The sequence below is a fragment of the Amphiura filiformis genome, chromosome 14 (assembly GCF_039555335.1).
Source record: "Amphiura filiformis chromosome 14, Afil_fr2py, whole genome shotgun sequence".
NCBI classification, from domain to species: Eukaryota; Metazoa; Echinodermata; class Ophiuroidea; order Amphilepidida; family Amphiuridae; genus Amphiura; species Amphiura filiformis.
The window spans coordinates 56,343,860-56,371,435 of NC_092641.1; the positions used below are offsets into that span (position 1 = coordinate 56,343,860).

At 37.1% G+C, this 27,576-nt stretch overlaps 1 protein-coding gene across 4 annotated transcripts; it reads left to right on the top strand.

The window, feature by feature from the left end:
* Window positions 1-657: 657 nt before the first annotated feature.
* On the top strand, window positions 658-27,361 carry LOC140170339 (intraflagellar transport protein 57 homolog). 4 transcript variants are annotated; one of them, XM_072193707.1, is made up of 11 exons: window positions 658-771; window positions 4,181-4,384; window positions 8,073-8,181; window positions 9,374-9,546; window positions 12,343-12,433; window positions 12,968-13,042; window positions 14,197-14,391; window positions 15,801-15,932; window positions 17,942-18,071; window positions 24,514-24,723; window positions 25,323-27,361. In XM_072193707.1, exons 2-10 carry the CDS (start codon window positions 4,287-4,289, stop codon window positions 24,681-24,683), a joined length of 1,173 nt encoding a protein of 390 aa, XP_072049808.1. In that variant the 5' UTR covers window positions 658-771; window positions 4,181-4,286; the 3' UTR covers window positions 24,684-24,723; window positions 25,323-27,361. The 4 variants fall into 4 exon arrangements, with proteins under 4 accessions (XP_072049808.1, XP_072049809.1, XP_072049810.1 ...); XM_072193708.1 differs by having other exon boundaries at window positions 660-808; window positions 4,177-4,384; XM_072193709.1 differs by having other exon boundaries at window positions 660-771; window positions 4,177-4,384.
* The last annotated feature ends 215 nt before the right edge of the window (window positions 27,362-27,576 follow it).

Here is a 27,576-nt window from a genome sequence, read left to right on the forward strand (position 1 = left end):
CAATGGAAAATTGCCCTGGATGACAACAATGAAAATATCGACTATTTCTGCTGGTTGCGCACGAGATAAAAGCACCGAGTTTGACATTTTCAGAGCATGAAGGGAAAAATGGTAAAATAAAAACGGAAATTCTGACAAAACTATAATATATAGACCCACACGATGTGCTTTACAGAGGTGGGAAATATCTTTCTTTTAATAGCAAACTATATTAGTTTGAGACGCTAAAAAATCAATTCCGTAAAAAGCTCGCAGGCGAACTCAAGGCCTATAAAAATCAAAAATATCACACTAAAAGATACAATTTGATGCTTAATTTTAACACCAGGATTTAAAAAAATGTATATCCAAGCACCAAGTTTTTAACTGACATTACTGAAGAAAAAAAAATATTGCTTTATATTTGACCGAGAAAATTCATTTCATAGCAAAAAGGTGGATCTCTGAATTGTGCTGATTTTAACATGTATCGATCGACTTTTAGCACGACTAAGCATTTCTAAAGAATCGGTTGTCCAGGTAGGTGACTGTACTACTACATCCATACAATTTACGTAAAAGTATGCGGAGCGTATTGGTAGACGATGAAGGATTGAGTCTATGTTATATTCCAAGCATGTGCGCATGCGTAAGTGTGTTTTTATTTACATCCGGGAGCTGCATCTGCATATTTCCAGGGCAATCAGGGACGCTGTTTTGATGCTGTATTTACAGAGGTGAAACCACAGAAAAACACGCAATTATATAGGATTAACGTATTTCCACGATAACGTACGTAGAGAGCAGAAGGTTAAGATTTAGTTTTTAAGTAAAAAATGTCCAGATATTTTGTAGGTAGCAAATACTAGCATTATTAACATGATAGCAGATTATGAATTGACAAAACTGTCATGACTGTCGAATTCAACAACCTGAAAAGTAAATTTCATGAATCTTCTCTTCTTCTTGGTTGAGTCGGTAGATACAAATTATTAAGTTGCAGTTCACCAACTTTTTGGGTCATGGTCGCGGATGGTGCGTGTCTCAATCTAATTGTTCTATTTGGTTGCATTCAGCATGATGATGATGTGAGCATCACGTGCATGTGCACGCAGTCGCAGATAGACAAGCGGCTACGGGACGACAGGTAACCTTGTCAATCAAACACTCAAGCTATTGTTCTCTCTCCGAGCTTCTCCGTGCCTGTGACTGTTGTCCACTCAATTACATCGATCGGAAGTCAGGCACGATGCATTGATACAAAAAATAACAGAAAAACGAAATAAAATAAAAAAAAAAATAACACTGAAATACATCATCATGATCATAGGCCTAGCCTAGGTCTTTTAATAGGTTGAAAAAGTACAATATTAGGCCTACAGGTCTATAATGAAATGAATTGTGTATTATAATAGAAAAACAGTATAGACAAAGTAAAAGAAGTAAATATTTCGAATGAATAAAGAAATATGAAGAAAAATGTTAAAGGAAAGGATCAGGAGGAAAGGAATACTATGAAATCAAGAAAGAAAGAAAAATCATAAGGAGAAAAGAAATATATTTTTGAAGAAATAGACAGAAAAACAACGAGAACAGAAATTTAAAAAATCTAAATTAAAATAAAGAATAATATAAAGAATTACTAGTGGTATGCAAATGAAAAAGGAAGAAAAAAACATTTAATAAAGTAAACAAATACGGCAAATGCGTATAAAGAAATGAATAGGGCCTAAAGAGAAAAAGATAAAAGCAAAATTAAAGAGAAGAAAATAAGAAAAATCAAATATTAAGAATGACAAGAACTACATATTTTGAGAAGAATAACAAACTTTAATGAAAGAGAGAAAGAAGAAAATAAAGTGTGGGCTATATAACAAAAAGAAAAGCAATAAATGATGAGAAATAAAATAAAGAAAGAACAATTCACAATCAGAATATTTTTTATTATTAATATTTATCGGATATTGGATCAATCGATCAATTATATTGATCCTGATAGCGGTCAACGAATTTACTGTGTGACAACAATAGCTGACTGGAAGGTTACCTGTCGTCCCGTAGCCGCTTGTGCAGATGCAGACACTACTAGTACTACTATAGAAAAATTATCAAATTCGTGGACATCGTGGAACATACACTTTGCATGGCTGTGCGTAGTAAGCAGTTGTACGCAGATAGCCTCGCTAATATGGACGTGTAGAGTAGCGTTGTACGCGCGTGTAGTTAGCATGATTAGTCGCGATGTAACAAGCGTAGTTCAATGTTCCACGATGTCCACAAATTTGATAATTTTTCTATAGGGCCTACTATAGCCAATGCAATAACATCAATCCTCTATAATTTTCAGCACACACTTCTTACTTTGTTGATAGTACTGTCCAACACCCTTTTTATTTCAAAAGAGTCAACTGTGCGCATGTGGTTTACTTGTTACTTTCTTGCTGTTGTTGATTTGCAGTATTCTTTCACCGCCTCTATGAAGTTTTCCTTGTCCGGGATTGTAGTTAAGTTGCTGGGTAAAGAGTTTCAGTCAACCAAAGTTCTGGGAATAAAACTGTACTTAAAACAGTCTTTATTCAGGGTCAAAACCACTAAAAATGAACAATTCAGCGAAAATCCTGTCGCAACCATTCAACTTAATATATTGTACCAATGTGGATAGTATAAGGAAATGATCATGGAATATCTTAAACACATAACAGGCTATAATATCTGAAAATTTGATCATTCAAATCGAATTATTTTGGAAGTAGCGATGTTTTGAAGTTGGCCGAGTGGTCAAAACCCCTATCTCGCAAATCATGAACTTCACATATTTGTGAATGTGTGCTTAAGTTAAAAGGAACACAATGAATATGCCGTGAAATAGTATTAAAATGTAATTTATAGTGTATTCCTACAAGGAAAAAAAGGAAAAAAAACATCCCTAAATTTTAAAAGATGATTTATTTACAATTGAAATTTGCCGCAATATTCCGTGTAACCTACGTTACCGGTAGGCCTACATGTTATCTAACCCTTGATTACCTTTTCATCAATTTAGGTATCATGTTTTGCCTTTATAATGTCAATAGCGTGGAAATAAAATTCATGATTGAAAACGTAATGCTGGTATCCATTTTAGAGAAAAGCAATACAAAGTACTATGATATATGACCGTATGGTTAAGGAAAGTAACCTACGTTTCCAATTTTCAGAAAATCAAACGGTAGAAATTTAATTTCGCGAATTTCGCAAGCACCTCGGATTCGCGAAATTAAATTGCCGCGAAATTACATTTGTGAAAATCTAGGCTTGTAACTGGTGCCAAATTCGGCAGCCTAACTCAACAAATTAAATCTTGAATATTACTAAATTTAACTATAATATCGTAATATTGTGGCATAAATTATTATTTGTTAGACAATTACCTTTTAACATTATTAACATACTTAACAAGGATCATATAAATTCCAAAAACCTTAAACTTCCCTGTGGCGTAATGCTGTTTTGGGGAATTTTGCTAGCAGAATTTTTTTGATGAAAGTCGATCTTGGAAACGATGTAACTTTGCCACGGAAAGTGCTATGACAAAAAGGTTTTCAGTTTTGGCTTTCTTTACTTAAGGCCAGAGTAATGGAAGACACATTCGTTCACACCCGAATTTGAGATTTCTTGATATTTATCAACACTAAGATGTATTCTTTCACTTGAAACTGATAAAATACCACTTGCTAAATATTTACTCGTATTTATGCTTGATTTGTTTCATTCTTTTCAACTCTAAAAAGTCACATGTCTCAAGACAGCATAGTAAATTGGCGGAAATAATGAGTCAGAAATGCTTGTGAATGCAAAATATTTTGATTAAAATACAAATAATACAAAATGTGTGTCAGATCGCTAATAAACATGACAAAACCCACTTGAGAACACACAATCGCCGGTCATTTCTAAAGATGCATAATATACTCAATCGCTTTTGCAGATCACTGAATCATACGCATGATCAGCGTCACTGAAATCGCTGTCGTATAACACCATTCAGTGACCGAGACCACAATATTGAGGCCAGGTGTTTTTTGGATTAAGGTCATATCTTCTATGGATTTCAACTGGAATAGCACATTTATTATACATGTATGTGTGAATTCATAAAAAAGTACTTACCACTGTTTGTAAAAATGGCCTAATTTATTATAATTATCATTCTTAAAGACAGTGACTGACATACCTACAGGAAGTAGTATCTGAAGGAATTGAAGCAATGGCAGAAGAAGGGAGGAGAGGGAGAAGATGCATGAGAGAAAGGACCAGGACATGCCTACATGCAGTTTGTGTTGATGGAGGAGATGCTGGATAAATTAAAACTACTCAATTATGAGCAAGAATTCCTCAAAGGTCTTGGATTCAAGCCTTTATCTAGGTAAGATCATCCTATTATGGCAATATAAAGTCTGCACAAAAGGTAATTCAGCTGTTATAAATACGCCTATAGCTTCAGAACTAATAATTGTTTTCACAAAAAAAAAAAAAAAAAAGAAGGATGATTTATTTACGCGCATGTTGATACCCAAGTTGGACAATTTTGTTTAATATTGACAATACAGCTGTGTTTTGAAAAAAAATACCCCCAATTTAAAAGTTGCAGTTATTTGTATTGATTTGAAGTAAGCGCTTGAAGATAATGGCGGGCTTTACGTGTTTACAGTGCTGGCATTATAACCATTGATCGCTGTAAACTGCAACTTTTAAATTCGGGTATTTTTCTGTAAAAGGTCGCATGTCACAAATAGGTCACCCAAAAATGGAGGAGCCGTAACATGAAAATGCTTTCTTCACACTTCAAGTTTGGTTTATTCTAAAAGTATCGTACCTATTTTGGAAAGTTTGGTGTCATTTTGTAGATAATTATATTGTGGGATAGGCTTTTACGACGGGAATTCATAACAATTAGTGGGTTTTTAGCGGGTTCGCCGTCGGAACAAGTTTAGAACTGTCAAGCTTTCGTCAGGAGTAGCTCTGACTTCTTCAGGACAAAGTACCTAAGAATGAGACATGTAGACCGCCCCTTGTCTACTGATGACTCTGAAAAGAGCCGTTTGCTGAAGACTGCCCCTTGTCAACAGAAACTAGCAGATCTAGCCTATCTGCTGATTTTGTAAGTTTTGGTAGCTCTGAAAGAGCCGTTCAATGAAGACTGCCCCTTGTCTACAGAGAACTAGCAGATCTCGCCTATCTGCTAATATAAAGGTTTTGGTGGCTCTGAAAAGAGCCATTTGCTGAAGACTGCCCTTTGTCTACAGAAACAAGCAGATCTCGCCTATCTGCTGAATTTGTAAGTTTTGGTGGCTCTGAAAAGAGCCGTTTGCTGAAGACTGCCCCTTGTCAACAGAAACAAGCAGATCTCGCCTATCTGCTGATTTTGTAAGTTTTGGTGGCTCTGAAAAGAGCCGTTCACTGAAGACTGCCCCTTGTCAACAGAAAACAAGCAGACCTCGCCTATCTGCTAAATTAAAGGTTTGTTCGCTCTGAGGAAGAGCTGTTCAATGAAGACTGCCCTTGTCAACAGAGAACATGTAGACTGCATATACTGTAATAGAAGTATACGACTTACCAGGAACCGTTTGGCCACTCATGGACCAAAACCTTTATATTAGCAGATAGGCGAGATCTGCTAGTCCTCTGTAAGGGGCAGTCGTCATTGAACGGCTCTTTCAGAGCCACCAAAACTTACAAAATCAGCAGATAGGCGAGATCTGCTAGTTTCTGTTGACAAGGGGCAGTCTTCAGCAAACGGCTCTTTTCAGAGTCATCAGTAGACAAGGGGCGGTCTACATGTCTCATTCTTAGGTACTTTGTCCTGAAGAAGTCAGAGCTACTCCTGACGAAAGCTTGACAGTTCTAAACTTGTCCGACGGCGAACCCGCTAAAAACCCACTAATTGTAGATAATTATGTTCTTTGTCAAATACAAAAAAACCCAAGTCAATGGGGCAACTACTTTGAGATTTATTCTTCATTATGTAAGATGTGTCAATGGGGGAGCCGGGGCGGGGGAGCCGGGGCGGGGGAGCCCCATAGGGTTGTACACAAAATTGTGAAAATATGGCAAACTTCAAACCTTTGTATCTTGAAAAGTACAACTAGCATGGACCACAAATTGCACATATATCATCCTGGATTGTAGATCTACCTCATAGTAGATCAACTGTAATAAAAGATGTAACTAATTAATTGCCTAATTAAATGCTAATTAAGACAGTTTTCCCTATATGTTACTATACAAAGTGAACACGTAATGCTCTGACATTTCTACATGGCCCATCTTTGGCCCAGGTCATCCTGCTTATTCAAAAGTACACATATTTTTAAGGAAATTTGATGAGGAATTCAATTGCTATTAGTTTTAGTGCCAGAAATGAAGAAAAAAAGTTTTGATTGATAAATGTCAAAAAATTTGTAAAATTATTTTACAATTTTTGACCACCCTGTATGTTTAACACAAGGGATACCAAACTCTTTCTTCCCAATTTGTTTGAAGGGCCCATGAATTTGATGAAATGTCTCTCTGAATCCATATTTATTTTGAGCTACATAGCTTTCAGAAAAGAAAAATATGGGGTTCACTGTGACAAGAAAAATGCTCATTTTGTTGATGTTCCACCCTGTATTTCTTACCCACCCTGTATTATGATGTTATATTTTGTTGATTTGGCATCCTTGTAATAGCTTTCCAGAAATATATACTTATAATGGTCTAAAATGTATTTATTAAAAGTTGTGTTGAAGTGAATCAAAATTGGTGATATTTTCCTCATTTTACATTATAAATGTTACACAAAAGATGACCAATTCATGACATTCGACCAAAAGCACTACTGGGTTGTTAATATTGAACGATATTTGACGAATGGGGTATCAAAATGCGTGTTAATAAACCATCCTTCTCTCTATGTTGAAATATTGTGAAAACAATTATTTGTTCTAATTCTATAGGCTCTGCGATTTATAACAGCTGAGTTACTTTTTTGTGCAGACTTTATATTGGCAATATACAGACTTATTTTTGATCATTTTTTTGTCAGATTCAATTTTATCAATAATTTGTAGCCATTTTTGCCAACCAATTGTACCGTTAAGTCATAGCTTGAACAAATTTTTAAGTAAAAGAATACACCTTCCATAATTTAAGGTTTCTCTGTTCTTGGGTCAATGCTGACCTTAAGCTATGTGTATTTTCAATTTTTACATTTTAAGTGCTTCACGTGTCGTATTGGACTTGGAAATAAAGTTTTCAGATTAGCAGTTGCTCAGAGATAGCCCAACTAGCATAGCGGCAGAGAAGATTTATAAGCAGTCCCATGATACAACTGAAACATCCGGGTACTTGAGAACCAGTCTAGTAATGACAGAGTTAAATAGAGTTTCACACAATTGCTCGCTGTTGATTCCCGTTCCAAAGACGCGATTTTCAAACACTCAAAATATGTCCAAAACTTGGGTCGATAAGCATTTTGAGATGATCCCTGGAAAGAACATTGGTACCTTGCTCAAATGAGCTCTTTGTTGTTACTATCGACCCACATTTGAATAAGGAATAAAAGTCTGAAAGTACAAGAAATCGGTATACTAAAAGTAAAAATTTCACTTTAATGTACACAACTGCCAACAGCTGTACGCGATGCGAGCGATTTCGTATGTTGCGTATTTCAAAGTACAACGCGAACGCACAACCATGGATACAATAATAAAAATAATAACCAATCGTGAGTGCGTTGGCAAGGTTGGATTAACTTCCGCGTTACGCACACGCGGGCGTTCATCACACAGTGTACGCAGAGAATCGTCAAGCTTTTGGCAGCTGTATTCATTCAATTGAAATTTCTAGTAGACTGGTTCTCATCAAGTACCCGGATGTTTCACTAGTATCATGGGATCGCCTATAAATCTTCTCTAGCATAGCGGTATCTCACTTCACTCACTGGATGGATAACTAGCAAGCTATCCATGTATATGGATGGGGATCACAGTCCCCGAACTGAGCTGAGCTAATCAGAGTAATCTCATTAAACCAAATGCTTTTGTGCTCTTGTTTACCTTTCCATATTGCAGGCATTATTTTGCACTTCAAACCAACCCAGGAGAACAGTTCTACATGTTTACTAGGCTAAGTTCATGGCTTATTAACTTAGCAGGAAAACAGTTTGATACCCCACAAGAAGTAAGTGTACCTATCATTCATAAACTCATATTAATTGGTTTTGTGATACAGCACATCACACAAGGGGGAACTTTGTTGGTGCAGTCAATTTTGAATTCAGTATTTCTGCTTTGAAAACATTTTGCAAGCTTTAAAATGATTCCTCATTTGCTGTAATTGATAATGCATTCAGTGAAAAATTATAACCAATTCTTATATTATTTTCCTTATTTTTTCTGTCTATTTTAACCTCTATCTGAAGTTGAAAAGCAGTTTGCTGCAAAATCCCCTTGGATGTGCTGCATCACATATATGTACATCCATATCAAAACGATGCACTTGTCGGCTGCACGTATACACCTCCACTTGAGATGAGTCTGGTATTTATTCCTAGCTATTATGTAAAATGAGACACATGTAGCAGCCGACAAGTGCATCGTTTTGATATGGATGTACACATATTTGGAAATGTATTATAGCAGTTGGATATCCAGGTATCTTGTCCCCTAGTTGCACACACTTTCAGGTGCTCAAGCAGCTTGGCATTGGGGACAGTGGCTTGGAAGATGTTTTCCCTGTGTGTGACATCAGCACAGCCAAGATGTACACAAGAGGTTCAAGCGACGCAGTCAATATGTATACTTTACTTTACATTAAAATTATAATTTTTATAATAAACCCTAAACCCAGTCGAGATCCCAGGTTTATTCACCAACCAATTAAAATGCAAGATTCATTCATATTCATTCATTCATATTTATTTCCATAAAAATCAAAGACATTACATAAAAATAAGCAATATTGTCATAAGGTGACAAATCGGCACAAAATGGTACCATATCAAACTTGGTCAAAGAGAATCATGGGCGTATAAACTATGCATGCTGCATGCATTATTATCTGCACCCCCCTATGTTTTTCTTCCCCCACTTTTGAGGCAAAACCCAAAAATTACATAAATTTCAACTTTTTGCAGCAATTATGCTCAAAATTTGCCAATTTTTCCTTGAAATTCACCCCCCAAAAAAAAAATAAAAATTCTGGTGCATAACTGACTATAAGCAGCCAGTCGATAAGGTAGGAGGCTCTGCAAAGTACCCACACTCATTGACATGACACCTGGCACATACACCTGTTTCCAAAAATTAATTATACCAACAATGGTTCTAAATTCTTGCACTGCTAATTAATTCTTTATCAACAACTCTTACAGTATGATGATCCAAACGCAACCATCTCCAACATCCTTGACGAGGTGCGCCGTATAGGAGCAACAGTTGATTTCCCACCTGGTAAACTCAAGCCTGGTTTTGGAGAACACTGCATCTATGTGGTAGATAAATTAGCTGATGAAGCACTAAGGCAAACAAAGTTCAAATGGGGAAGGTATGTGTTATTTGTTATTTAGCTACCTGATAAGCTGACTTAAGTGTAGCTTTGCTCCAAAGCCAACCTATTTTCCATCCAATTGAAAGAAAAAATGAAAAAAACATGCCATATGCCCTCTGACACTAGCTTTGCTCCAAAGCCAACCTATTTTCCATCCAATTGAAAGAAAAAATGAAAAAAACCATGCCATATGCCCTCTGACACTATAGTAAAGACCGGCCTCGCGCTGGCGCCGGTCACTGGACTTTCATGGTTGGTGTGTAGGGTAGACCAATATCTCAGGTAGACAGTGATCTATAAGTGGTCCTACTTTACTTGTTTGTGACTTGCCTATAGTGAAGCTTGCCTTCGGCAAGCTCTGTACAAATACATGTACTGCTGGGTGATGCATGGGAGTGGTATTAATTTTTTACAGAATGGATTGGCCTATATACATTTTCTTTACTAATACCAGTCACTTGCTTGGGTTTATTTTACTTGGGGATCTCTGGATCTTCTAAGGTACTGCGAGGGCTCTGATCAAGAGCTAACTTAAGTGCTGACAGAAGGTGGGGGCTATAAAGCAGGTTTGAGCTCCCTTCCCCATCACGCCTGGATAATTTTGGAATCCGGGCAGCTTCTTAAAGGGAAATTCAGGGGAAAAAGTTCAATTTGGCATTTAGAGGGCAGCCAGGAAATTCTGCTAAGGCCTGCTAGGGCACCAAGGCAATCACATGCTTAAGAATACATCCAAAGTTACACATTTTGAGGAGCACCAACGGAAAGGCATAGGGCACCCAGGGCAATTGCCTTTGGTGCCTCTGGTTATTTTTTTCCCGGGAAATTTTGTCAATTGGAGGGAAATTATACTGTTTGGCGGGAAGTTTAGTTCAACAGAGGAAAACATGTTAAATTGTCATGGGAAATTTGGCTAATCTCATGTGGCGCATCTCCCCGGGAAATGCAAATTTTTTCTAGGTCTACCCCACACTTTTTGAACCAGCAAGTAAAAGAGATTGAGTGTATTTTTGGCAGTAATATGAGACTAGTTATACTTTATCATTACATGGTGAAATAGAAATGTTCTTATTTGAGAATTTGAAGTGTTCAGACATAGGCCAATTTGTCTCGTCCAATATGAACATAATAAGAAAATAATGTGCTGGTTGCCTGGTTTTTTATCATAGTTTCAAAATTATATACCGTTATCAGATTCTTTAAAGTAGGCAGCGTTGGCCAAAGCTGGTATCACGGGGCAAAATACTACTCAATTTTGATCACTTTGCTACACAATTTTGGAAATATGTAGGAATTTTATGCCATAGACTTATACAGTGAAGTGTGCAAATGTAACAATAATCAAGGTGTGCAAGCTGATAATGCTACGCATAAAAAATATCTTATGTCCAACGCTGAAAGTACGAAGTAGGGTAGCAATTAAAATGTTATAAAATTGAATTTGGTGTGTATCTCCATTTGCATCGGAACTCTTTATTTGCAGATATGTATAGAACTCTTTTTTCAGAATTCAAGTTATATTTTCGCAGTATGTAATAATATTCCAACTGTGTATAAAGGCCGTCAGCCTTTCGCCATCTTGTGGGTACAAATAATCTGTGTGTTCATGCATCGGACACTACATGCAGGATGCAGCTTGTCATGCAGCTGTTATCACGCGTCGATGCAGTGATTTTGCTGTTCATACATGGAGATCGAACGACCATCGCAGCGTGTACCCACAAGATGGTGGCATATGACGTCACGCTGATGGCCTCTATTAGATAAATGTGACCCATTCTGTCATCATCGGACAAAACTGGACCTACATGTTACTGGATACAGAGTTTGTACCTGCTTCAAACAAAAAAAACCATCAAACATGTGCCCTGTTGCTCATGTACCACAATAGAGTTGGGCGACTATCACTTTTTTCATAGTCGACTAGTCGGCAGCAAATAGTCACGACTATGACTATCTGTGGTCAGAATTGGACCAAAAAATTGGGTGAAAGTTTGGTGCAAGTTTACAATAACAAGTCAACAAGACCAATTTAATGATGATTTATGGACTTTATGATTACTTGTTTGTATAGTGTTACTATTGGTAAGACAAGTACTAACATTTTTATCACATTTTCACAGTTTATATGTAAGTATTTGGTTGGTTTTGGTGCGGATATTTGGCGCTTTTAACATGATTTTGTAATATTTAAATATAGTTGCGTTTGACGACTTTTGGTTTTCAATAGTCGTAGTCGCGACTAGCAGTAATAGTCGCAACTAACGACTATTGGCGACTTAGTCGCCCAACTCTATACCACAATGCAGCTGCTGGTGCTAAAATAAGATTCTACAAATTGAAAGGACTGCATTAACCCCCTTAGCACTCCCTGCTGATCTAACATTGCCTCTGATTGGTCAATTACATGATACTTTCACTTTAATCACCAATCAGAATGGAGCTTTGCAAATAATTCACCCCAATTCCCCTTTTTTTTTTTTTTGTGTGGTGAAACTATTCTAACAATGTTGCTGATTGGGCTAATTGATAATGAAAACTTTTTTTTGGCCAATCAGCAGGTAGTTCTCATGGGGTTAAGTTAAAAGAAACGTATCAAATTGCTTGATTTAGAGCCAAACAAGAATATCAGATCAAATTAGTCTGCGTCCAGTTCTGTCTGATTTTGTAAGAACGTATCACGTAAGAATTGTAGTGTACCTGCAAGTAGTACAATTAAAGTGCGCAAACATGAGATTTGTTACCCATGATTTTCTCAGGCTCATACCATGTACCATTTCTTGTCCTTATTTGTAGACCTAAATACCCGGAGGAAGAGACGGATGAAGAAACCAATATTGATGATGATGTGGAGTTGAAACTTGATAAAGTAGAGGATGATATTGCTGTAAGTATCACAAGATACACTAGGATCCACAACATGCTCATCTATCAAGGCACAGTTCTTTAACCCCAATACATTTGCACATTCATTAAATGACCTTTGAAAATTTGGGTACAGAAACTCATACTTTAAAATTTGAGGTCAAATTTTGCACTATGATTGTTTAATTGAGGTTATGAACTATGCCATTGGGATGAGGCCATTGTGGTCCATAGTGATAGCATTGCCAGAACCCATCCTGCTCCAGTGGAGTCATATGCACCCATTGTGTTTGATTTTATATAAGATTTATTTCAGTTAAGGATAAAACAGACATGTTCTTCAGAATATGTTTTTTTCCACCTCTGGTATGGTAGCGACGTCAGTGATTATATGGCGGTCTCGCCACAGCCATGCCAACAAGCCATCGTTGTCCTAAATATATATTCATGTGGGGTTAGGTTAATTTGCATAGTTTGATACTAGGAGCAGCAGATATGCACCTACATCACTATACTAACATTGTTATTTTTTATATCAATTTATTTGTGTTCCCAGGCAGCTGATGATGATCTAGATGAGGAAGATAGTTTTATGGATCTTGAAGGCCTAAGGAATCTGCAATCTAAAAAGGTAAATTAAATTCTTAAAGCCCTTCTTAAATTACAGCTCATGTTTAATATTATGTTGATGAGTTTAAATCCAAGTACAGTGTGCTAAATATAACTTTCTTTCCCAGTGTGCTAAATATACCGTATATATATACAAGTGTTATTGTTACAGTAAAACTAAATTTTGAATGAATAAGCACAGTGCTCATTTAGATCGTATTTGTAGGCTGTGTAATGCTACAGGGTACTCCTAACTTAACCTGTTTTATGGAAAAGCATGACTTTGAGGCAAAGTGCTTTTCAAGATACAGATTAAAATAGACAGAAAAAAAGAACGGAAATATTTCGAATTTAGGATGCTTTTTCATTTATAAAATTTGAATGCCTTGATCAATTTGAGCAAATGAGGTGTCAATTTAAAGCTTGCAAAATGCTTTCAAAGCAGAAATCCTGAACTCAAAATTGACTTCACCTGCAAAGTCTCCCCTTTTGATGTGCTGCATCACATATGTGAGTGGACACTACGAATGAGCCATAAACTCGTCAAATTGCATTCTGAGTTACAGTGTAAAATGTGTGTGAAGGTCGTATTCATAGGTATTTCTATTCATTGCGACAAGTATCTCTTCAAACACTGTTTAAACCAATCAATAATCCTATTGCTGAAGAGGATAATAAGCTTCTACCTATTTCTATAGAATAGTTCTTGTCTTTGTTTGCTTTTGCTAAATCCTGTTCAAGTGGTGGATAACAAAGCATTGTATTTTGTCTAGGTATGTATAACCTACAATTAACAATGAGAGGATATTCCTGAATCTCGTTGACTTGGGGATGATTTGAAATGACCGCCAATTATAACGGTTTGATATTTATTAACCGAAATGTGGAAAAACAGTCACATGTAGAAAAAAAAAGGTACAATTTTGTTGAAGGAACAGAGTTCAACAAACCATAACCCCGCTTCTGGATATACCATTTTAAAGCTTATGATACATATTTTCTAAACACGAAATAAAGCAAAATTTACCGGGGGCCGACTTTTACGGCTGATTCGTGGTGTCCAGTCACACATTGTTAGCAAGTGGCTCAAGTTAATTGATGAATTTGTGAAGCAGTTAGGTAAACAACTTTGTATACAATATCTCTGAATATGTGTTTTAATTTATTGCTATGCAGGACGCAATAGAAGGATCTCGACCAGAGGAAATCATGGAATCTACTGTTGATGCCAGCGAATGGAAGTTGGAAGTAGAAAGAGTCACACCATCTCTGAAAGTGCACATTCGTACTGACAACAAAGATTGGAGGACGCATGTTGACCAGATGCATACACATAGAGATGGTATCAATACTGCATTATCAGAAACAAAGGTAGGTGTCCAGGGGTCGATTTAGCCACTGGCCCGCTGGCTCTGGCCAGTAGTTTTCCCGTCGGGCCAGGAGATTTTCCGTCTGGATGGGCAAGTTGAGATTTTGGCATAATTATGAATTTATGACATGTTACAATATAAGAAACACAATTAAGTAGAATCTGGGCCAGTGGATTTGCCCTTGGGCCAGCCCTTGGGCCAGCCCTTGGGCCAGCCCTAAACCTTCCCATCTGACTCAAAGGCCAGCTGATTATTGTTCCTTATGTCTACCCCTGGGTTATGTTTAGAGTTACGTTTAGATTTAGGATTAGGGCTTGGGTTGTAGATTTAGGGTTAGGGTGAACTTTAGGGTTATTGGATATCCGGATTAATGACTCTTTGAATTTGGACTATCAATCTGTAACAGAGAAACTATGATGAATAATAATAATTTTTGCATGATCACTGTTCAATGGTTTGCTTTTCATCACTTTAAATATCCACTTTCGCTTTTTTTAGAGTGTTGAAATCCATGCATCCTCTATGGAAGACATGACCTTAATCTCCCACATAGGGAATGTGAATGGGGTTACCTGAATGGAATACTCCAATTGAAATTTACAACTCCTCTGTCAGAGATTAAGGTCATGTCTGCATTACAATATGAGAATAAAGTGTGACCATGAAGCAACACCATCCAATTCAGCACAATTCATATCCCATTCATATATAGTGTTATCCTATCATGCGGATGTAAATATACAGTTTATTGTGCAGTTTTTAAACATGTGAATTCTACATTCACATAGCAAGTTATAGAGTTACTCCATCTCAAATTGTCTAGTTATACAAAGTTTGGCAGAATTCTTCCTTACTTCAATATTCTGTTCAACTCATAATAGGCAAAAACTATTAGTTCTTTATTATACTGCGTGCAGTAGTTGAGTCACAACTTACTCTCACATAAATTCACAAAAATCGTGCATCGGGGCCAGTTGCGGTGGGGCATATATTGTGCCGGTTTTACTGGGACCTTTGTGCGCTTTGCACCATAAATTGTCAATTTCAAACTATGTTTGCCCAAAATGAAGGTAATTTTCAGTATTTGAATGGCCAATGTGCATGAAGCACACAAAATTGAGTAATTTTGCCCTATTTTGTTTGCCCTATTTTGGCCCAAAACATGGGTGTTTTTCATTCTAAAACAGAAGATGCACAGGGCAATTTTTGCTGTATTTTTTGTCTATTTGGATTTTTAAGGAGGATAGCACCCCCCCATCCCCTGCCCCCCGCCCTCACCTGGGCGCGAGGAACTGGAGCCAGTCCTAGAACAAAACGGTATATGCCAGTGTTTTACTTTCTAGAACCCTTTTGAAGCATGCACATTTTCTGTTAAAACCACTAATCATATTGGTTTTTTTTTTCTGACAGGGACATCTCAGTAAACTCCATCAGGATATCAGTAGAACTTTAGAGAAGATTGCCAGCAGAGAGAAATATATTAACAACCAACTAGAACATCTACTGCATGAATTCAGAGGCATGCAAGATAGCCTTGCTGAGGTACAAATAAAGAATTAATCAACTTTCATTTGATAACATCACTGTTATGCCATAAAGATTTGCCTATGGTGCACTTGGGCTTCTTTGCCTTGAGGTCCATTTCATGTTCAAATCAGTGTTGTAGGTCTCGAGACCAGGTTTGGTCTCGAGACCATCTCGAGACCTTTTTGTAGTGTCTCGGTCTCGGATGTCAAGGTCTCGGTCTCGAACTCAAAAGTCTCGGTCTCGGACCTCAAAGTCTCGGTCTCGAACGTTTTTTTTTTCGAGACCTGTCGAGACCTGAAGAAAAAGATATGATTTTCTGTTTTTGTTCATTATTTATTCCTTACCCTAAATTTCAATGAATGTTGAAGAAATTGTTAAGAATAACGATACTTTTATTCCTTACCCTAAATTTCAATGAATGTTGAAGAAATTGTTAAGAATAACGATACAGAAATCATTTTATAAGGTTATAAAAAGATATAAATGAATCATAAGTGAGCTTGTTCGGATGTGAGCTTCCAATTTCAGTTCATGATTAAACATAGGTGGGCAGGTGGTGGAAGTGAGGATCCCACTTAACTTTTGCAAGGGGAACATTCTCCACAAAAGCAAAACAGAGGAACAAATAGTTGCCCTGTGCAGTGTGCATCTTCTTTTAAGCACAAAAAACAAGTGTGTTTTTGGCCCAAATATGGTAAAATTGTTTCAACTTTGCGTGCTTCAGCACACTGTTGTTTCCAACCCTTCACACACTAGCCTAATTTTGCCTCCACTATCGCCAACATTTTTGAAATTTTCCCAAAATTTGGAGAAAAAATTGCAAAAATTAAGACAAAAGTGTTAACTGCAGGTCGTCCAAATTTCTTGAACAGTTGGTACAATGATGGGTTCCCTTTTAAATTCTCAGCGGCACACCCCTACCCAAACCAAACTTGAGTATCCCAGGGGATTAAACCAAGGTCTCGGGTCTCGGTCTTGGTCTCAGAACTTAGAGGTCTCGGTCTCGGAAGGGGTGGTCTTGGTCTCGGAAGGTTTGGTCTCGGTCTCGATCTCGGAGGGCAGGTCTTGGTCTCGGTCTCGGTCTCGGACATAGAGGTCTTGACTACAACACTGGATAGAGGGCTCCCTCCTCTGAGTCTGAAATCCTAACAAGAATTATTTGCTGGTAGGAATTTTATGGGAGGGTACTTTTAGGTTGTGTCACTTATGTCTAGTGACACTATAGCGCCATTAGGTGAATATTTAAGGTATATGTGTCATCTTGGTTGGTAGAACAAATATAGCCAAGAGAGAAGTAACATTAAAGCACTACATTGCTCTTTGTGAGCGAGACCTGGACGCCCGGCCCCTCAAAATATGAACAATTTGCCACAATGGATGGGATGAACAATTTTCAACGTTTAGGCCTGTGGTATCTGAGTCTGAGAAGTTGATCACTCTAATTGCACTCTACTGTTGGAAGTTAGCAGTTTGTTGGAATTATATATGGGTCTGGATTTTCAGTAAAAGTGAATGGTGTAGGCATTTCATGTTAAAAGTGAATAAACAACATATTTAGGATGATTTGAGGGTGCTGATTTGAAACAAAAAATGTTTATCAAGCTCAATGAATTTCGGAGTGTTGACCATAAAAATGAAATTTAAAAAAAAGGCCACCATTTCTATGGGCAATACAAAAATTCAAAATGCTGCGATTTCACTCAAAATCATATCAGATTATTCCTCTGGTCCAAAGAATTACAAAAAATATAGATTTCATACACATTATGGTTTAGGACTTACAGGGTCAAAGGTCAATCTTCACATTGTACAGGGCTCACAATTTCAAGTTGCTCTGATTTTCATAACATTTGCATCAAATTTTTCCTCTACCTTCGCAGATTCATAAAAATCAGGGGCATTGAAAGCACTATTGCCCACAGGGTTAAATGAGAATATTTGAGGGAATCAATTTGCTGATCGTCGCCAAAATTGTATTTACTGATGCTGTATCTAACGAATTATTTTGTTTTCTCTTTGTGTAGACAAAGGAGCAATATCGTCAGGCAAGTGGTGGAGTGACAGACAGGACAAGAAATCTAGCTGAAATCACAGAAGACTTGGAGAAGATTAAACAAGATATGGAGGAAAGAGGATCCAGCATGACTGATGGATGTAAGTAGTCCTCTAAATGTCTCTCTCTCTCTCTCTTGGCTTGACTTCGCTAAGGCTAATGGAACTCGATTGTTAGTTTCCTATTGACCGCCCGCATCACTTTTTCAATTTGACCAAAACTTTCATTATTTTCATAAAAAAGTCAATTATCTGAACATTGAAATGGAAATAATAAAAATTGAAACTCTCAAAATGTCTGACATCCCCTGCTGATCATAATCAGCACTTTTTCTTAGTTGTAGGGGTAGAGGATGTAGTAAATAATGGAAATTTAAGGATTACCTCATCATGTTTCTAGTGATTACAAAAATTGCTAATTTCTTTTCATTTTATGAAAACAAATTCAAATCTTTTCTCAATCTGTTGCAAAATGTCTGTAAAGATGATCTAAGCATTAATACCTGTTTTGAGATGGTCTTTCATCAACAATAGGCCCCCTATATACTTTGGTACTGGTGGAGTACCTAAATTTGGAGAAACTTACTGTTCATAAAATCATCGATTTTGTTAACATAATGGATAATGAAAAGAGACCGAATAATGAATAATGAAATAGCGACCTCGTCCTTTTTTTTGAACATCCAATCGGAAACTAATAATCAAGTTCCATTGGCCTAACGAAGATTTAAGACTAGGGGTCTGTTACCGTCAAGCAAAATTTTAAATATGTGGACAAACTCAAAAAAATAGAAATCCTTGATTCTTTTAGCATGGAAAGGGTTTAGGGGGACATTTTAAAATGACATTTAAAAAGTTGCATTTGGCCTGTTGGCATGGTAACAGACAAAACAAATATTAGTCGAAAATGACCAAAATTTACAATTTTCATTTTTGAAAAAGGGCAAAGTTTGGTCGAATGCCACAAATATATAAGATGTGATATAATTTTTTAATTTTTTTCTTCATATAGGGGCATGCTTTGGTAGTCCTTGCAAATGAAGAAAGAGCTTGTCACTCTTTTAAAAGATCCTTTAATTTTAAGTAGAAAAAACACATTTTTGGGCAAAAATTGTAAATGTCATTTTACCCCAACATTGAAGGGGTGTAACTGTAAAGAAGAAGTTGATATTTTGTAATTGTATGGTGGCATAGCTAGAGTGAACCCTTGCTGACAGATATATAGTTTCAAAAAATTGGGGTCTCAGCTTCTAAAGAAGTTCTGGCTTTTTAAAAGTACCAAGTTTTTGAAAAAATGTGTATTTTTTAAGGGGAATTTATGGCAAAAAAGACAAGTTTCGCTTAAAAGGATTGTGTTTAAATAATCGTAATGAAATAATTATTGAATATATTTCTATTGATGAAAAGATTAAGTGACTTCTTAAATTTGAGTCTCAGTTTTAAATGGTACAAACAAGCTATATTATACATACAGGCCTTTTAAGCAGATTAGACAGATCGCAGCGCTATTCAAATACACTATAGAGGGCAGCGCTTGGAAGACAGGTTGCTTTTAGCATCAGACAGCTAGCTACCCAGTACAAACAACAGAGTTCACCAACTTTACGAGAACACCAATCAGGGCTGTGCAATAATGATAAGCCCTGTAGGAAGGGTAAATATGGGGGTGTCCAAGAATTTTGGGCAACCCCCAAACAGGGGGGAGCAATTTTTGGCAGGTCAAATGAACCTATACCATGGTTCCTAGCCGTCGCAGAGGAGCTCATAGGGTAGTGTCAATATACCGTAAACGACATATCTGATTTGCCCAGGTTTTTGTAAGTTTGCCACTGCTTTTAGCATCAGACAGCTATATAGATACCCGGTACAAACAACAGAGTTCACCAACTCTCACGAGAACACCAATCAGGGGCTGTGCAATAATGATTTGCCCAGGTTTTTGTTTGCCACTGCAAGCTAGGTGGTGGCAATGGACATTGGAGCACATTTACGGGGCAGACTATACTACAGACACGCTCTGATAAGGGCTTAGAAAAACAGTGCAGATGGATCTTCAGGGAATTCAACATCAGAAAATGTTAACCAAGAAACATTTGACAATCATCAACATCATGAACTATGTGCTGCTTTTAACATCAGGCAGCGACTAGTACTAACCCAGTACAATCAACAGTGTTCACCTTTTCTACGAGAACACCAATCAGCAATAGGAAGTACATGTATGTGAAGCTTTATCTTCAGTACCGTAGATGAATCTACTAGCTCTGATGTGGATTCAAGAGGTATTGCAAACGCTATTCAGTTACCCAAGGAAACATGTACATCGACATACATAAAGCATTGAAGCATTGACGCTAGTAGCTCACATTCAGTCAGGAAAATATGACAAAATTACAAACATCAAAATTATAAAGCCTTCTAGCCAAGATAAGAGGAAATACAAACGGACAGCAATGCATTCTTTCTGAATCAGAGATATGATTAGGTCATGAATTGGCCCTAAAGGTTATATACCACTAATAGGCCTGGGCTATACATGGAAATACGACGAGTAACTATTTGTTTGCATGGCATCTGAAAAGACTGCTTTAAATCGCTGGAATTGACCAAGTAATATAGCCAAAAAAGTACTTTTTAGGGTTTGATGCTTCAAAATGGTATATTTTCTCTCATTATATGACATTTTTGTTGCAATAGTTCCAAAATCCATACGTACGGCTACGGTTTTTAGTAAATATTCGCTCTACCATATTGTAACTTTCAGCTTCGAAAGTGCGCACTGCCATTTTGAGGTGTTTACGGTTCAGTGCGTTAAAACAAGAAAAGTCTCAGGTCAACCTATGTTGAGTTTTTGATCATTTGGCATCTAAATCATATAGTTTCACCTGATATTAGTGGCATTTAACTGTGAGAGTTCTGAATATGAGAAACGTCCCCCGAAATTAGCCATTTTGCCATTGAACCCCGTGTAATACATAATTAGTGGTATTTAACCTATAGTCAGCAAGAAACAAACAAACCCAATTTCCAAGAAGCAGAAAGAATTTATTATTGATGGGTATGAGCATGGAGAGGTCACTGGGAATCCGGGATGGGAATAGAGAGACCCTTCTGCTGTTGCTAAGCAAATGCGTTTTTTGGCGGATGTAAAATAGCAACAAGAGGGCATTTAGCATGTTTAGCAGGCCTACATCTGAGACGAGTATCTGACCCCACAACACACAAGTAGTTTTTTTCCGAGAGATCAATGATGAACTTGCAGATCCTGCAGATACAAATAACAATGGTATATCAAGAGTGCCTAAAGCAAACGGTGCAGAAACCAGAATGTTATACATCCCATTACTCCTATTACTTAAATTTGGGGACAAATAGATTATTTAGAGTACAAGATGACAAACTTAGCAGTGTCAGCATCAAAACTCTCGCAGACATCTGTCAGCCACTGTTCATGATCTCATTAGAAAATCCCACACATGAGCGACTCCGTTTATAATTCTAACAACAATCTACACAAAGTAAAGACTTGAGCATCACTTTATGGTGGGTTGGCAATGGCTTCACCATGTCCACATTTAACTTTAAAAAAAATGTGACATTGCATTTTAAAAACAATAATTCAAGTGCATTGTCCAGTCCCCATGTTTTTATAAACATTTTCTATTGTTTTGTACAATGTTTGATCTTTCTTATACATTTGAGATTTGTTTTCAGTATCATGCAGTCTTAGAACTAGATTTATAGATAACATATTGTATAAAACAAAGAAAAATGTTACTTGGTATGTCAGTTGCTGTTGTTGCTATAAACCCCAGATATTATAAATCCACGAAATTATCACATTCTCATTATGTTTAAACCATATTTAGATTATTGGTGAGGTATTTCAGATAAAGTCAATCAATGAGTCCAGTAGTGAATATAGGCCTAAATAAGAAGTAGAAATGATTATTATACATGGAAAACCCCTAGCCTACTCCAGAGTAGTGACCAACTGAAATATAATTAGAGAATAAAGGTATTGGTTTTAGCCCTGGAGTGCATCTATCGTCTCATATAACACGGGCGACATCATTATTTTAAGTAAAACAACGAGGCAAAGCCGAGTTGTTTTACGCCAAAAATAATGATGTCGCCCGTGTTATATGAGACGATAGATGCATGACAGCGGCTAAAAACAATACCTTTATTCTCATTCTTAAACACTTCAATTCAAATAGAAATATCATAAGTATATTACAAATTTTAATCAAATTAAATCCTACATTTTATAAGGAACTACCTAGGGCTTAAAATCGATCAGTCCCGTTGTTGCTATGCGCCTCCCGATTGGTTCAAATAGCGATCACGCGTATCGCGTTGATGCACTGGCAGCTGACCCGTGTGATATCGTGTCATATCACACGGGTAAGAACCAATGGGATCGCAGGAACGTTCTCAAGTGTTTAAGAATGTGTTTTATTTGGTTTCAATAGTTATAATCGATTTATCCATTGTTTAAGAAGAGTAGAGATTGTAAAAGACAGATAACCACACCACCAAGAAATTAATGCCCATGGTAACCATTTTGCGCCCAACTTTGCACATTTTTCATGCATTAAACCTTATGGCTGGGGGAGGGGTCACTGGCAGTTTACTAAGTAAAAATTACTTAAATAAATGATAACCAATGGTTATGATGGGTCAATGAACTATTCTGGGTATGTTATTTGCAAATCACAAGCCAATAAAGGATTTTTTATACTGTGAAAGTGCTATGTAATTAGCTCATTTTTATCGAAAATAGCGAACTTTCTTCAAAGTAAAACTTCGTTATGGGGTAAAGACCCCAATTTTTTTATTGGTTGGTTGATCATCCCCATTCATAGTCATTCTCATCCAACCCCTGACTTTAATCAGCAAACTTCTTCTTGAGAGTTATTGAATTTCAAAGTTATACCACTTTTACTAATGAAAAAAATTGCAAAAAAAGAGGGATTTTGCATTGCATATTACACAATATTCCAGGTGGGTGAGAAAACTGGCAATACTATTTTTGTAACGTCTAATACATAGGTATTTATCAGCAGCAATTTAAATTGTTCCATACTTCTAGCAATTTCATTAGTGCTAGCTAGAAAATGTGTCTTTTCGAACTGTAAAATTGAAAAAATGAACTTTTCCTGTGGCAATCTTCAAAGAACCGTTACCATGGCAACAAGGGATTTTCGAATTTTTGATCAAGTTACAAAATCATTAGACCCAAATACCTTTCCTATCACAAGATTTAGGCAAATTCCATGAACCTTTATTTTTGGCTTTGTCCGCACATTGCTGAATTGATCCAGACCCCCAGTCTTAAGACTTTTGTCCACATTTTCCGTTACAGGCTCGCTGGTGGCTAAATAGGCCGATGCGGGATAGGCAGGACCGACTGCAGTAGTTGCAGGTAAAAGTCTGATCAGTGGTGGGGGTCCTGTTGCTGCTCTCTTTCCACCGCTTTCTCTTGTCTTCCAACAGGGTTCTTCTTGAAACTTCAAAGTGAGAGACAGCTTGCTGCACAGTGTGTCTCCAAACAACACGGTCAGCAGCCAAGGTAGACCAGTGCACGGGGTCCATGTTGCAGACCTTCAGAGATGATTAAGGCAGTCTTTGTACCTTTTTAGAGGTGCCCCTACATTACGTCGCCCAGATGTCAGCTCGCTGTACAGGATGACCTTTGGCAGATGGTGGTCTTCCATTCTATACACATGTCCTGCCCAACGTAATTGTGCCTTCAGTAACATGGTCTCAGTGCTGGGGATGTCCCCTAAATGTAGCGTAATATTTAATGTGATAACTATGAATTTTAGATTATAATCTGATCTACTGGACTTACATTTTATGAGTGGCAATATTTCACATCCTATCTCTGATGCATCATCAGACCAATTGATGTTAAAGTGGCAAAAGTTTGTTGACCTGTGAAGGGGATGTTGTGTCATAGGTGAAGATGAGCCAAACCTCTAAGCAGGGTTGAATTGTTTAAAATTTTGCGTAGCAGTTTTTGGCTAATTCATCATAATCAGGATACTTCCATATACTTAAAGCACTATAAAAAGTGCTATACAAATGCAAAATTGGGTAGCAGTTACTTCAAAATAAGGAGCAAACTGCTATGCGATACAGCCGAATTCGAACCCTGCCTCTACAGGATCTTCTTGATAGGTGAACTATAGGCTCCTGCCAAGTTGTGACGTAGACCGCCTCCCTTGTTAAGTGAAGGCTCCTCTCATTTGACATAAATCACTTCCTTGACCTCTCTCAAACCATCTGCTTTCCCTCCGCAACCAGTCTCTGTATCCAGTGCTAGCTCTCTTATATGCTGGTAAATACGCTTCGGTAGAGTTTGTTTTGTTTCCCCTATGTATAGGTCATTGCGTCTATTGACCTTACACTGAATTGCATACACAATGTCCTTGCCCCAAGCTAGCCAGCTCATTAATAAGAGCCATTTGGATACTCTGCAACCCTACTCTCATTACACCACTGTTTATGAATTGTAATTGTCAATTTTTCTCAACAGCGCCTCTGGTGAAGATCAAGCAAGCTTTACAACGTCTGAAGAATGAAGTCACACAGATGGACGTGAGATTAGGAGTGGTGGAGCAGTCTCTTTTACAAGCTAAACTCAAAGATAAAAGTATCATGCAGAAAGATATGAACAAACCATTAGCATCAACATTTGAAGCGTAGGACATAACATGGGTCAGGTGATCCTACTTTTCTGACCATATACGAGGGGGTATCCAAAAGTTTTTGACATCACCCAGAAGCGAAGGAGCTATACCGATGAAAATTTGTCAGTGTAATGACTGGTCCTTATGTATATTATGGTCCAAAATTGGTCTCATAAGTATGTTTACTTTCTTTACAGGTGGCACTAGATGGGCAGTAGGCGCATAACCTTTTCATGATAAGATCCTCCACTTTCTTGGATTTCGTCACTGTGGAAAGTGATGGATGTCCACTTCTTGGCTCCTCTGTGAGGGGCATGTGGCCAGTTTGGAAATTCCTTTTTCAAAAAGCAACAGTGCCATATGATGGGCAATCATCACCGATAGATAGCTTTCATTTCATCATAGATTTTCTGAGCATTGTAGGCCTAACCCTTCAAATGCAGGAACTTAATCACGTTGCGTGCCTCAATTTTCACCATATTACAGGTTATGCACCTACTGCCCATCTAGCGCCACCTGTAAAAAAAGTAAACATACTTATGAGACCATTTTTGGACCATAATGTACATAAGGACCAGTAATTACACTGACAAAATTTCATCGATATAGCTCCTTCGCTTCTGGGTGATGTCAAAAAGTTTTGGATACCCCCTCGTAAGTTTTCTAACTGAATCTGACACGGAGAGATTACCCAAAGAGTACAGACTCAGAATTGCCTTGTATGCAACGCTGTTGTAAGTCCGATTTAATTTATCGCTCAATGAGGGCAAATAATGTACTCTCAGGGTTTCTCGCAAGAGCCAAAATCGAATGGTAAATTGCGTCTTTAAGCTTGAGGTTTGTGGACTAGGCACTTGGCTTAAGGCGTTGAATGAAAACAACAACACATTTGGAATCGAAGGTTGGCGAGCTGAGATCGAAATTGTCCGGAGGTACACACTTTGCCCTCCATGAGTGACACACAAACATGGTGGAGTCACTTTATACTCTTTGGTTCTACCTTATTCATCTGACATGACTTTCGTAGAATTTACAAATATGTGATGGATAACAACATGCAGCAAAATCTTATAACAAGGTTCAGAGAACAGTTTTAGAGTACATGTATAGCGGATATTTTGGAGGTATTTGTTGTTTCAAACAGCTACATATCAAAGCCTATTGGTTAACAAATATTTTTGAGGGCTCTTAAAAATAACTGAAAAGCTCAAAATAAACACCTCATGAAAATTTCCTGTTATACACTAGTAATTTAATCCCATACTGTATCTTTAATTTAATTTTTTTTTTTAATTCAAAAGTTAATTGCAGATTTTATGGGCATGTCTTTTAAATAAAACTACTTAGCAGTGGGGTCATAAATGTATGGTTGCCAAATAGCCTTAAGGGTTCATACCACTAAATCCGCCTGTGAAGCGGTTTCCGGCAAAAGTTTATCATGCCTATAGTCCCAACTTTGCATAAAAATTGTGCAAAATCGGTACAATATTAACAATTTTAGTGTTGCAAATCGTGTTTTGCTAGAACTTGTGAATGTGATCTCTACTAATTTGAACAGAAAATGCGAAAATTTGAGTGATGTTTACGATGATAAGCGCATGAACACACAAGGTCAAAACGCGGTTAGCAGTCGGACGTAAACATGGAAAAATCGGGCCTTTTTATATAGCGCTATTTTTCTCAAAAAGTAGACCTAAAATTTGGTGTCATTTTCAGATATGTTATGCAGAATTTTGTTCTGATTAAGATGATATCAAATATATATTTCAAAGTAAGACGTAATTCGACTTAAAGCCTAAAAACGTGACCCCTATTTTGCACGTAAAGTCTATGGAAAGCTATTTTGTGGTATGTACCCTTAAGGGGGCCAACCAGTAAAAATGGATTTAGCATCATGCTAATTAGAGAATACACACTGAAATTGTTGAGAGCTCTGTATACTACAAATAAGATTTGAATTTCATGAGAAAAGAATGGATCCCTATAATTGATCTAAAGAGTAGGGCAACAAAGGTAGCATATCAATTAAAAATGAAATTTATTTTTGATATATCACATCAAAATATGCCCCTCTGCTTCGCAATTAGCAAACTTTATATCATTATTATATTAAATGACTAAAAATATCTTTTGAAATAAACTGCTAATGATACGAATGAATGCAATTCTTTGTGTTGCATGGTAGTATCATAATTACCAATCTGCAATTTTGAAGCTCTATTTTGGGACATTTGGACATTTCAGTCCCCTGTTTCATCCGTATAGAGAGTCATTACCGACTTTTCAGTGATTTGACGCACCACATTCCCAGTACTTTGCAACCATGGTTAGTACCGTATTGTCAGTAATAAACTTCCCAGGGGCATTTATTGGAAGTGAATAGTCTCTGGTGAATATACCAAATTTGAGTAGCGTACGTAGAAGTTTAATTTTGCTTTCAAACTTACTTTGAAAATTGTTCTGAGAAACACTAAAATGACCATATTTCTGGAACCTTAAGTCTAATTATCATGGTGTATTCAGCAAAATAAAGCTCTAAAAATAGCTCATGTAATGAAATTGAAAACTGAATTTAGATTTTGATCAGCATTTGACTCATTCATCTGTCATCAGATTTGAATTCATATTGAACACCCTCCCATGTTATGTGGACAAAGTAATGGGGGAAGTATCTTTGCATAAAAGGCAAGTATGGATTTTAAAATAGACCAATAGCACATTGTATATTCACTATACTCTGATCAGCTCGTAATAGGCGGGACTCATAACTTCGTGGATTGATATAGAATGGCGTACACACAGCTTGGCGCAGCACTTACGTGAACTGCACATTGCATGAACGATGCACGCTTTTGTGAATTGGGGACTTTATTGACTCTCGCAGTAACAAAAATCAAATCATTCTATTA